General features: G+C 44.2%; 1 protein-coding gene across 2 annotated transcripts in view; it reads left to right on the forward strand.

Moving 5' to 3' along the window:
• Positions 1-12,758, forward strand: part of tespa1 (thymocyte expressed, positive selection associated 1) — a 108,782-nt gene that overhangs the window by 60,280 nt on the left and 35,744 nt on the right. For both annotated transcript variants that reach the window (XM_039746817.1, XM_039746818.1), the window contains exon 9: positions 6,528-6,736. In XM_039746817.1, coding sequence (XP_039602751.1) covers positions 6,528-6,736 — 209 coding nt within the window. The remainder of the gene's footprint in view (positions 1-6,527; positions 6,737-12,758) is intronic.

Raw genomic sequence — 12,758 nt, forward strand, 5'->3', positions numbered from 1 at the left:
TGCCCCAGGTGTTTCCTGACCCTTTTCCGGCTGCACTTCTGGGTGAGGCAGAAATGGTTTCACAAAGGGCTTAGCTGTACCTGCAGCACCCTCTGGTGGCACCCACGGAGACCAACAGGGCCACTCGAAACTACAATTCCCAACATGCCCTGCGGGGATCCGTGGTGCTGTAGCAACCGAGTGGGGCTGCCCTCTAGTGTCTCGGGGAAGGTAATGTCCCCAATACGGTCTCTACCTTGGTCCTTCAGATTCAGTTGGCGTCCCGGCAGGTTCAGCATTCCAAAAAAAAAATTCCCTCAAACTGAACACTCGACTTTCTTCTCCTATGCCAGGGGTGGCCAACTCCAATCCTGGAAAGCCACACTGGCTACAGGTTTTCTTTCTGTTTTCTTAATTAGTGAGCAGTTTTTGCAACTAACTAACTTCATTTAATTTATTTAGGACTCAGGCCCTTTAAATCAGGCCTGAGCAACGTCAGTGCTGGAGGGCCGCAGTGGTTTCAGGTTTTCATTCTCTTTTCTTAATTGGTGACTCATTTTTGCTACTAATTAACTTAATATAAATTATTTGCTATTTAAGACTTAGATTAGGGCTGGGCAGCGTTGGTGCTGAATGGCCGCAGTGGCTTTAGGCTTTTCTTCCAACCCAGTTGCTTCATGACAAATCATTTGTTGCTGATGAAGCACTTGTTACTTGAGTGACATTTTTCTTCTTCATTTTAGTGGTCTCGCTTGACCCTTTAATTGCTTATTTTAGACTCAAACAGATGCATTCATTGCTTTAACTTCTCCTTATTAGCACTAAATGACAAAGGAACCAGCAGTTTCCACCCGTGTGTATTCATCATTCACTATTTGGTTTTCATTAAATACTCATAGGGGAACTGAAGAGAAAGTGAAGAACTGAAAACTACCCATCCGTTTTAGACTTCAAATCACTTGGAATGATACGAGGAGTGATCAAAAATGCAGTGAATGTTTAAATAAAAAAACATTTATTACAGTAAAAGACACACTGCCTTTAATCCCCCTCGCTTCAAACACGCTTATTCCACCGTTCTTGCCACTTTCTGAAGCAGTTCTCTTTCATAAGTGTCTGTAGTTTCGCTATTGTGGCTGCCTCGATATCCTGAAACGATTCAAAAAGTTTACCTTTCATGGTCATTTTGACTTTGGGGAAGCACCAGAAGTCGCACGGTGCCAGATCTGGTGAGTAAGGTGGATGAGGACACACCATAATGTTTTGATTTGACAGAAATTGCCGTACCAGAAGCGTTGTCATGATGGAGGATGAAACCGTCTGCCCATTTCTACGCACATCGTTTATCTTAAACACTCTAAGGTGGGAGGGGGGCCCTAAACTTAAACAATATTTTTGGGGCCCCCTTTATTTATTTGTTAAAGCCTTTCCTAGATTTTTTCAAAAAGTACTTTATTTTTGAATATATTTATGTATTTCAGAGTGCCCCTTTTTTTAGTGGATTTTGAACTACTTATATAGATTTACTGAAATAAATTTTAGGTACGGTTTGGATCTGGTTGAAAGTCGATTTTAAATTTATTAAGTTTATCAGATCCTGGAGTACTTTTTTAGATTATTATATAGCCTTTTATGGGTGGTCTTTTAATTCATGTTTATATATATTTATATATGGGCACCATAAATATGTTTTTATTTTAATGAGTCTGTGTACCCGTGTCTTGCTCATCGGAGCATCTTTTCAAACCCTAACCCTAATCCTAACCCTGGGTACAAACTCCGCTCGCACAATTCCATCAAAGTCAAAAAACACAATCATCATCACCTTGATGTTGGATCTTGATTGATGCACTTTTTTCACACAAGGAGAACTGGATGATTTCCATCGAGAACTCTGAACTTCGGTCTAAGGAATGTAACCATAGACCCAAGTTTCCTCTCTCCTGATGACATCTTTTAAAAAGCTGGAATCAGAAGCGGCACGATCCCGCAAGTCCAAAAAAATTGACAAATGCCACTTCTTTTGTTTGACCGTCAAAACACGTGGAACAAATTTCACACTCACTCACCACTTGTTCAAATCTGCTGCTAAAATGTTTTGAACGGAACCATAAGAGAGGATCAGATCCTCAGAAGTTTCCCTAATAGTCAAATCACCTGTTGGACCAAATCCTTTTGCTTACTCTTTCAACAATCTCGGGTTTCTGATGAGTGAAGGACGTCTCGATCTCTCCTCGTATTCACAACCAATACGAAATCACTCGAATGACTTGTAAACTGTCTTCATGATCACTGCAGCATCACCATCAACTCATTTTAACATTTCGTCTGTTTCTTTAGCACTTTTTAGCAATTTGAAACAAAATTTTATGTTAATGCGTTGTTCATGATCCTTGATTTATGGCACACTTTGAAACACACCTTCTCTCAACCGTTGCTCACAACCGACTGACTGCACCGAACAAGTTGACGCTCGTCACACACCGTTACTGAGGTTCGACATGCTGCTTCCCGTATTGAAGGTCCCCACTTTTCCATTGGATGACACTCGGCAGCAGCATTCACTGTATTTGTTGACCACACCTCATACAGTATCATTAGAAAGGAAAAGGAAAATCTATGATTTAAGAAAGAACTGACATGGCAGAGCTAAAACACAAACAAGCCATGAAATGAAATCAGATCTGTTATTGGTGCGGATCGGCTTCTAAGTAAGAAACTGAGTGTGGTAATGTGCCTTACTGGCATTACCATTAATTAAATAAAATTAGTTTAGCGTCCTCTGCTGTGTAAAGAGGGAGGCTTTTGTTTGAGGAAAAAAGGTATAAAGAAAGGAAACTTACCTTTTTTCATTTATTTAGTGCAGTCACACGTCTTCGCTACAACAACAACAACATTTATTTATATAGCACATTTTCATACAAACAGTAGCTCAAAGTGCTTTACATATTAAAGAATAGAAAAATGAAAGACATAATAAGAAAACAAAATAAATCAACATTAACATCGAATAAGAGTAAGGTTCAATGGCCAGGGGGGACAGAAAAAACAAAAAAACTCCAGACGGCTGGAGAAAAATAAACTCTGTAGGGATTCCAGACCATGAGACCGCCCAGTCCCCTCTGGGCATTCTACCTAACATAAATGAAACAGTCCTCTGTGGATTTAGGATTCTCACGGAAGGGCTTGATGATGATGATGGTCACGTAGACTTCTGCCTTTTAATCCGTCCATCATTGTTGGAGCATCATGATGCTTTGAGCAGGTGGTGACGGCGCAGGCCACCACCACAAAGAAACCGGAAAAAGAAACAGAAAAGAGAGTAGGGGTCAGTACCGATTTTAGAGCCACCATGAATAGTTATTATGATGAATTGAACATATAGAGTATCAGGATTAAGTTAAATTATGATTAAAGTGAAGTTATGAGAAGGCCATGTTAAAGTAATGTGTTTTCAGCAGTGTTTTAAAGTGCTCTACTGTATCAGCCTGGCGAATTCCTATTGACAGGCTATTCCAGATTTTAGGTGCATAGCAGCAGAAGGCCGCCCGCCTCACCACTTCTTTTAAGTTTTGTTCTTCGAATTCTAAGGAGACACTCATTTAAGAATCTGAGGTTACGATTTGGAATAAAAGGTGTCAGACATTCCGATATATAAGATGGGACGAGATTATTTAAGGCTTTATAAACCATAAGCAGAATTTTAAAGTCAATTCTGAATGACACAGGTAACCAGTGTAGTGACATCAAAACTGGAGAAATGTGTTCGGATTTTCTTTTCCTAGTTAGGATTCTGGCAGCTGCATTCTGCACTAGTTGCAAATGATTTATATATTTTTTGGGTAGTCCAGAGAGGAGTGCATTACAGTAATCTAGTCGACTGAAAACAAACGCGTGAACTGACGATATTAGCGTCTTTTGGGGAGTGTCACGGCGGGGCTCATGTAGACTGGAGAGACAGCCTTGCCATTGACCGGCCGGGATGGCGTTGTCGGTCCTCCACTCACTGCGTGTGCCTCCCGCGACATCATAACTCTAAAGTAGCAAAAGAACGTGTGAAGCGCCTTAATATTATTTAACCCGGGTTTGCACGGGGATCCCGTATTCGTAGTTGTCTGGGCTGTAGCTCAGGGGAAGGAGAAAAAATGGAAAAGTGCTTACGTTCACTTAGGGCATGAAGTGCAGTCCACGTCTGAAAAGCCGGCACAGCTATGCACGCGAGCGCGTCGGCTGCTCGATTTTTATAGTAATTGTGTGGGAAAGTAGACGCCGCTTTTCGCAAACGCGTTCACGTCATCGCGTACCTCGGGAGGGATGACGACGGCTGTTTAATTGGTCGGCGCAGTGGCGCCGAATACAAAAGGGAATCGTGGCCTCTAGAGGGGGTCCTTTCTGACTAGTTCGTCTTGGAGGAAGGTACTGTACTTGGTAGATCTGCGTCTTAGAAGTTACCAAGCATTACGGCTTGTGCATTGTTTTTGTAATTATTTTTTCATATAAATATCTCTTGATTAACTTTGGTGGAGGTATTTATTGGGTTGTGGTTAGTGGTGCACTGTTTGTTTTTGTATATACACTTTTTCTATATTTTTGAATATTTTTGGGTGAATCCTGTATTATACACTGTTTGGAGGAGCAGCTTCCTGACTTGGATCACTGTGGAGGAAGACAGCTTCACATTTTGTTTTTGTGTATATATTTGGATTTCACTAGTTTGTGTGTATTTTACTTTTTCATTTGGGACTCTCAAGAAGCACTGTAAATATTGTATATAGTCATTTCTGGGCTCCATTTAATTACTGCTTTTGAGTGTCCTTTGCGGTATTGGACTGGGTATTAATATATATATATTCCGCAGGACATTATTTTTTTTGATTTTTTTTCTTTAAGTGCACCTGTAAATAAAACCTCACTTTATTTTTCAAAAAACCCAACCCTTTTTGTGTCTGCGCCTCCCTGTTTTACACCATCATCCTGGTCACGCTCGGTCCCACATACTAGACACCTAGAGTGTAGGCTGGTGATTCCAATTCCCACTACACGGGGTGTCACACTGAGCTGGAACAAAAACCTGCAGTCACTGCGGCCCATCAAGATCGGAGTTGGTCATCCCTGTTATACACAATTCAAACAGACGGAGATTTTGATTTATTTGTCACATGTAAACACTCAAGGGCACACAGTGGGCAGCCTGTACTGTGCAATTAAATTAAATAGGAGACAGAAGGATAATAATTGTTAAATAATAATTAACAGATCTAAATAATATGTAAGTATTTTTAGAATTCTGAAGTATGCTTGACAAGATGGTTGTTGTTATTTTTTTTATCATCTGCCACATGACGCTCTCTCTCAGTCTTTCTGTTCTTGATTTGAGGCAACACAAGCGTCTGCCAAGATCTTAATCCTTTAACCATAGGTGTAGAAGGGTGAGACGTGTTCTTCACGATCCTCGCTACCTTCGTTTTGTGTGCAGGTCCTGTAGGGATGGTAGTGCCATCCCCAGCCGAGCGCATTTCAGTACCAGGCAGTGGTGCCTCCTGCCAGTAAGGCTTCAAATGTTGGGTGATAGAAGGACTGCAGGACTCTCTCTGATATTCTGAATTTCTTCAGTTGTCCAGGGATGATCAAAGTGCTGCCTCGTCTTTCTCAACAGAAAGTGCCACATGAGAGGTTCGGCATCAAGTGGGAGTTCAGGGTGATGTTTTTAGATGGCTGCAGAATTGGCTCACACACAGGAAGCTGAGGGTGATGGTGTGAGGAACCAAATCAGAATTGGCTGATGTTAAGAGTGGTGTCCAGCAGGGGGCAGTGCTGGGGCCGCTGCTATTTTTAATATACAGAAATGATTTGAATAGGAATATAAATAACAAGCTGGTTAAGTTTGCAAATGATACCAAGATAGGTGGATTAGCAGAGAATTTGGAATTTGTTATATCGTTACAGAAGGACTTGAATAGCATACAGGCTTGGGCAGATGAAATTTAACGTCAATAAATGTAAAGTATTAAACATAGGAAGGAAAAATGTGAGGTCTGAATACACAATGGGCAGTCGGAAAATTGAGAGTACACCTTACGAGAAGGATTTAGGAGGCATAGTGGACTCAACATTATCAACTGGCAGACAGTGTTCAGAAGCCATTAAGAAGGCACACAGAATGTCAGGTTATATAGCGCCTTGATGTGTGAAATACAAGTCACAGGAGGTTCTGCTCAAGCTTTATAACACACTGGTGAGGCCTCATCTGGAGTCCTGGGTGCAGTTTTGATCTCCAAGCTTTTTTTCTTCTTTCTCTTTCCGGCCCAGGCTCTCTTTTATTCCTCAATTAGGTGCAGGTGCTGAGATCATGGACTCCACTAATAATCCCATTGGATATTCTAACAGACATCTTACGGAGGAGGCTGAAGCCTTCTGGCAGCACTGCCAATAATGAGGTGTAACACTAATTGAAGCTCCTACAAGCTACACAGATCAATCCACATTATTTCATAAATGTTGACAAATGTCTGTATTGAGGTACGTTAGTGACGAGAAAAACCTGTCAGTGTTTCAGAGGTCCTGGATATGTGCATGGAAGATGCGGAGCAGGTCCTGTTCAATCTGGGCTTCGGTCAAGAGGAACCCCAGTTTACCTCAAGGATCCCACCCCGCTTCTTCGACTTCCCTTCCAAGCTTAAAGGAATCAACTTTCGTCTCTTTTTGGAGTCTCAGCTCTGTAGGCTTAAGGAGGAAGACCCCTCACTCTCACTTGCAAGTAAGTGGTCTGATTTTAGTCTATCAGATGTTAAGGTCCTCAGAAAATAGCTAGAGAGAAGACAATGAGGCCCATCAAGCTTGGCCATCCTATTGACTTGTTAGGGGGCAGAAACAAAGCTTTCAATGGTAAGAAGTAAGATAAGAACACCAGCTTGTCCCCCCTGCACAAAATGTGTTACAAGTCAGCATGTGTGCACGTCCTTCAATATTTCGCAAGAGCCTCCTTGTAAGGTCCCTCCTTATATTTACGTTGTGGTAATAATTAAGCCTTGACACAATAAATATGTTTGGGGCAGCCTTCCATATAACTAAGAATTGGCTGCTGATGCAAGATAAAAGTTTGATGTAATGGTCCAAAACTGAACTGAACACGTTAGAAAATATGGCGCACGCAGTATGTAGTTGCAAAACAAGAACAGGAGGGGCCTTGGGACCAGAAGGGGAAATGACGTAATCGGGCTGCAAGTTATTACGACGTGAAAATTACGTCATTAGGAGGTGGGCTCTTCTATTGGTCTGGAAGTGACATCGTCTTTGTGAGCGGTTATGTGGAGGTGGGTTGAGCAGTGACCAGAAGTGATGTCATGGGAGCCAGGTGGAATTTCCTGCATTTGGTCTGTGAGAACTCTGCCACCCTCTGGTCTGACTGGGAATTACCTTCTTTTGAGTCCTTTAATTGCCTCCCATGCATGCATCCATCCATCCATTTTCCAACCCGCTGAATCCGAACACTGGGTCACGGGGGTCTGCTGGAGCCAATCCCAGCCAACACAGGGCACAAGGCAGGAACCAATCCTGGGCAGGGTGCCAACCCACCGCAGGACACACACAAACACACCCACACACCAAGCACACACTAGGGCCAATTTAGAATCGCCAATCCACCTAACGTGCATGCATGTGTGACACAAATTATTTATTTAGTTGGCATCTTCATGCAAGGCACCTTACACTATTTATGATACAATTGGTTCCTTTTCTTTTGATTTTTCCAATTGGAGCACAGGCAGGTCAAGTGACTTGCTCAGGGTCTCACACTCAAAGCCATAACCACTACACCACACTGCCTGCAAAAATACAACACCTCTTTACACACACACACATTAACAATTACATCAATTATACCAATTACACCAAGTCACCTCCTAGTGATGCAAAAACAATTATGATAAGGAAATGATGCTTGGGATGTTTTTCTAATTGCCTTTGTCTACAGTAAGTCAATGTTCAAAATTCATTGTGGTGGCTGACCTGGACACAGACAGGCGGACACGTCAATGTCACCCAACACACATTTATTAAACATACTTACAAGTGCCACACAACCCCAAAGTCCCCAAAAGTCCAGGCCACCAAACAAATGCCTTCTTTCTTCAGGCCGCCTCCTTGCCTCCTCCAAGACCTCGTCTCCTTCTCTCCTGACTCCAGCCCCAGAACGAAGGGAGGCGGACCCTTTTTAAATCACCAGGATGTGCTCCAGGTGCCTCCCGGCAATCTTCCACCGGCACCCCTCAGCGTGGCGGAAGTGCCGCCCGAAGCACCGGGGTTCCTGCTCCTCTTCCCCTCAGCACTTCCGCCACACCAGATTTAATTTTGTGTGTTGGGTGACATTGATGTGTCCGCCTGTCTGTATCAGGGTCAGCCTCCACAATGGCGTCCCATCTGGGATGCCATTGTGGTAAGCAGCCCGGACCCAGACAGGTAGACATGTTGGTTCAAACCCACACACGTTTATTTACACTACTATTTACAATGGTGAACACACACAACCCAGTGCCGCAGCACCAATCACCCCAAAGTCCAGGCCCTTTATACAATGCCTTTTCTCTCTTCTGACCGCCTCCACTCCTCTCCTCTTCCATCCTCTTCCACCCGACTCCAGCCATTGAATGGAGGGAGGCTGCCTCTTTTATACACACCTGAATGTGCTCCAGGTGCTTCCCGACAATCTTCCACTGGCACTCCCCAATGTGGCGGAAGTGCCGGCTCTGCATCCGGAAGCACACTGGGTGTCCCTGATCCTCTTCCCCCCAGCACTTCCGGGTGTGGTGGAAGTGCTGAGGTCCAGGGCTCCAAAGGCATAGGGGCGCCCCCTGGTAGTGACCACAGGCCCCTACAGGGTTGAGCTTCAAAGCTCTGTACTCGTGGCCCCCAAAGGCACCAGGGCAGTCGCCCCCACGTGGTCTGGGGGAGGCGTAAGCCCTCCTCCGGTCCTCCTGGGCATCCTGGCCGGGTCACCCCCACCCCAGCCATCTGTGACACCATCTATGGTTCTCGTGAGTGAGAAAGGCTGATCTAGAAGACCCCTCAACCTACACGACAGGGAAAGAACATCTTGGCTGTCATATCATAAAGAGGACAAACGACATTGGGCTTCAGTGGCGCCCAGTGTGCAGAGATCATGCGTGTCTGATCTAAATTAGCCGAATTTCTGCTGGATGTTTCCACATCACAGATCTGTGCATGTCAGTAAGCCATTGGATTTTAAGAGAGCAGAGAAACAAGCCATATTTACTTTACATTTACAAACACATTTGTCAATGAAAGATTTTCTACAGTTACTGACAGCAGATTGAAAAAGTGTTCAGACCCCTTCACTTTCTGCACACTTTAATGTGCTGTACATTTAATTTTAAATGCCCATTTTTGCCCAGTAATCTACACTCCATAACCCATAATGACAAAGTGAAAGCAGGTTTTCAGAAAAGTTAGTAACCTCATTAAAAATCAAAAACTGAAATCTCTCATTCCCTTAAATATTCAGAAGACCCTTTGCTGTGTCCATCCAAATTGTGTTCAGGTGCCTCCTGTTTGCTATAATTCTCCTTGAGATGTTTCTAGAACTTGACCGTAGTCCATCTGGGGCAACACGAATGGAGTGAACATCACTTAGAAAAGTCCCTGTGTAGAGAAGGTCCACAATTCACATCACCGCAAGTCAGGGCACAGACCATAGTCTGTGTGTATACACATATTTATCTGTCTATCTGTTTATATATGTATTTATTTAGAGCGGATCTGTTAAAAACCAAACTTCTCCCTGGGGACAAATAAAGTTCTGTCTATCTACCATATAGTGCCTTTTCTATTTATCTACAGTGCATCCGGAAAGTATTCACAGCGCATCACTTTTTCCACATTTTGTTATGTTACAGCCTTATTCCAAAATGGATTAAATTCATTTTTTCCTTCAGAATTCTACACACAACACCCCATAATCACAACGTGAAGAAAGTTTACTTGAGGTTTTTGCAAATTTATTAAAAATAAAAAACTGAGAAATCACATGTACATAAGTATTCACAGCCTTTGCTCAATACGTTGTCGATGCACCTTTGGCAGCAATTACAGCCTCAAGTCTTTTTGAATATGATGCCACAAGCTTGGCACACCTATCCTTGGCCAGTTTCGCCCATTCCTCTTTGCAGCACCTCTCAAGCTCCATCAGGTTGGATGGGAAGCGTCGGTGCACAGCCATTTTAAGATCTCTCCAGAGATGTTCAATCGGATTCAAGTCTTGGCTCTGGCTGGGCCACTCAAGGACATTCACAGAGTTGTCCTGAAGCCACTCCTTTGATATCTTGGCTGTGTGCTTAGGGTCGTTGTCCTGCTGAAAGATGAACCATCGCCCAGTCTGAGGTCAAGAGCGCTCTGGAGCAGGTTTTCATCCAGGATGTCTCTGTACATTGCTGCAGTCATCTTTCCCTTTATCCTGACTAGTCTCCCAGTTCCATCCCCACAGCATGATGCTGCCACCACCATGCTTCACTGTAGGGATGGTATTGGCCTGGTGATGAGCGGTGCCTGGTTTCCTCCAAACGTGATGCCTGGCATTCACACCAAAGAGTTCAATCTTTGTCTCATCAGACCAGAGAATTTTGTTTCTCATGGTCTGAGAGTCCTTCAGGTGCCTTTTGGCAAACTCCAGGCAGGCTGCCATATGCCTTTTACTAAGGAGTGGCTTCCATCTGGCCACTCTACCATACAGGCCTGATTGGTGGATTGCTGCAGAGATGGTTGTCCTTCTGGAAGGTTCTCCTCTCTCCACAGAGGACCTCTGGAGCTCTGACAGAGTGACCATCAGGTTCTTGGTCACCTCCCTGACTAAGGCCCTTCTCCCCGATCGCTCAGTTTAGATGGCGGCCAGCTCTAGGAAGAGTCCTGGTGGTTTGAACTTCTTCCACTTACAGATGATGGAGGCCACTGTGCTCATTGGGACCTTCAAAGCAGCAGAAATTTTTCTGTAACCTTCCCCAGATTTGTGCCTCGAGACAATCCTGTCTCGGAGGTCTACAGACAATTCCTTTGACTTCATGCTTGGTTTGTGCTCTGACATGAACTGTCAACTGTGGGACCTTATATAGACAGGTGTGTGCCTTTCCAAATCATGTCCAATCAACTGAATTTACCACAGGTGGACTGCAATGAAGCTGCAGAAACATCTCGAGGATGATCAGGGGAAACAGGATGCACCTGAGCTCAATTTGGAGCTTCATGGCAAAGGCTGTGAATACTTATGTACATGTGCTTTCTCAATTTTTATTGTTAATAAATTTGCAAAAATCTCAAGTAAACTTTTTTCATGTTGTCATTATGGGGTGTTGTGTGTAGAATTCTGAGGAAAAAATGAATTTAATCCATTTTGGAATAAGGCTGTAACATAACAAAATGTGGAAAAAGTGATGCGCTGTGAATACTTTCTGGATGCACTCTATCTATCTATCTATCTATCTATCTATCTATCTATCTATCTATCTATCTATCTATCTATCTATTGTAAAAGAAAGACAAAACAACTATAAAGTTTTGGGGTTTCCGGCCCCGTATACTGTAAAAACAGTTTTGAAATATGAAAAAATAGCAGAGTCAGGTCAGTACACATCCGTGTTATACAGTTGACCACCCAAAGATGGCACAGCGGAAATATTAATGAGGCGGGACCGGAAGTAGAGGTGAATGCTGGGTAGTAGCCGTGGTGGATAGTGGGATTGGTGACGTCATCATGGATTGACAGAGGAAGGGCGGAAGTAGTAGTGTATGGAGGCTGATTCTGACCGCTTCATGGCGGTGCGTCTTTCTTTCTGCGGAAACAAAGAGAGGAGAGTTAGTACCCCATCACACCCTTCTGGCATACAAACTCACGATATTGTTTCTGGTCCGTCCGCGGCCCCCTATTCGCACGTGCGTGACACGAGAGGTCGTGAACCCGGGAGAGGGCATCAGCATTGGCCTGAAGGTTGCCACGACGATAAGTGACGGTGAACTTGTATGGGTGCAGGTCTAAAAACCACCTGGTAACTCGGGGATTCGACTCCTTATGCAGCGACATCCACTGGAGGGCAGCGTGGTCCGTCACTAGAGTGAACTCCCGACACAACAGGTAGTACCTCAGATGGGTCACCGCCCACTTAATGGCCAAAGCTTCCCGCTCCACTGCTGCATACCGGGTCTCCCGGTCCAGCAATTTCCGGCTTAGGTACATTACGGGGTGTTCGACACCATCGATGCTCTGTCTCAACACTGCACCCAGGCCGAAGCATCGGTCTAGAGAATGAAAGGTAATAAAAAATTAGGGGTTTTCAATATTGGTGCCGTCAGGGCTAGTTTTAGGTCACTGAATGCCCGTTCCGCTTGGTCGTTCCATATCACATACAAAGGAGCCCCTTTCTTTGTTAAATTAGTCAAGGGTGCTGCTCTTTCAGAGAAGCGGGCACGGACCGGCGGTAGTATCCCGCTAACCCCAAGAAAGCCTGCACCTGTCTCTTGGTACTCGGACGAGGCCATTCCAGGATGTCTTTTACTTTGGAAATTTGCGGCTTTACCTGTCCCCGCCCTACTAGGTAGCCTAAATACTTGGCTTCCGTTAAGTCGAAAAAACATTTGCGGGGGTTGATGCGGAGGCCGGCCTTCGCTAGCGTCGCGAGGAAAGCAAATACCTGCAATAGATGGTCCTTCCAGGTGCCGGAATAGATGACCACGTCATCCAGGTAGGCGGCACAATAGGACTGGTGGGGCTTTAG

Source organism: Polypterus senegalus, chromosome 3, assembly GCF_016835505.1.
Source record: "Polypterus senegalus isolate Bchr_013 chromosome 3, ASM1683550v1, whole genome shotgun sequence".
In the NCBI taxonomy this organism is placed as follows: domain Eukaryota; kingdom Metazoa; phylum Chordata; class Cladistia; order Polypteriformes; family Polypteridae; genus Polypterus; species Polypterus senegalus.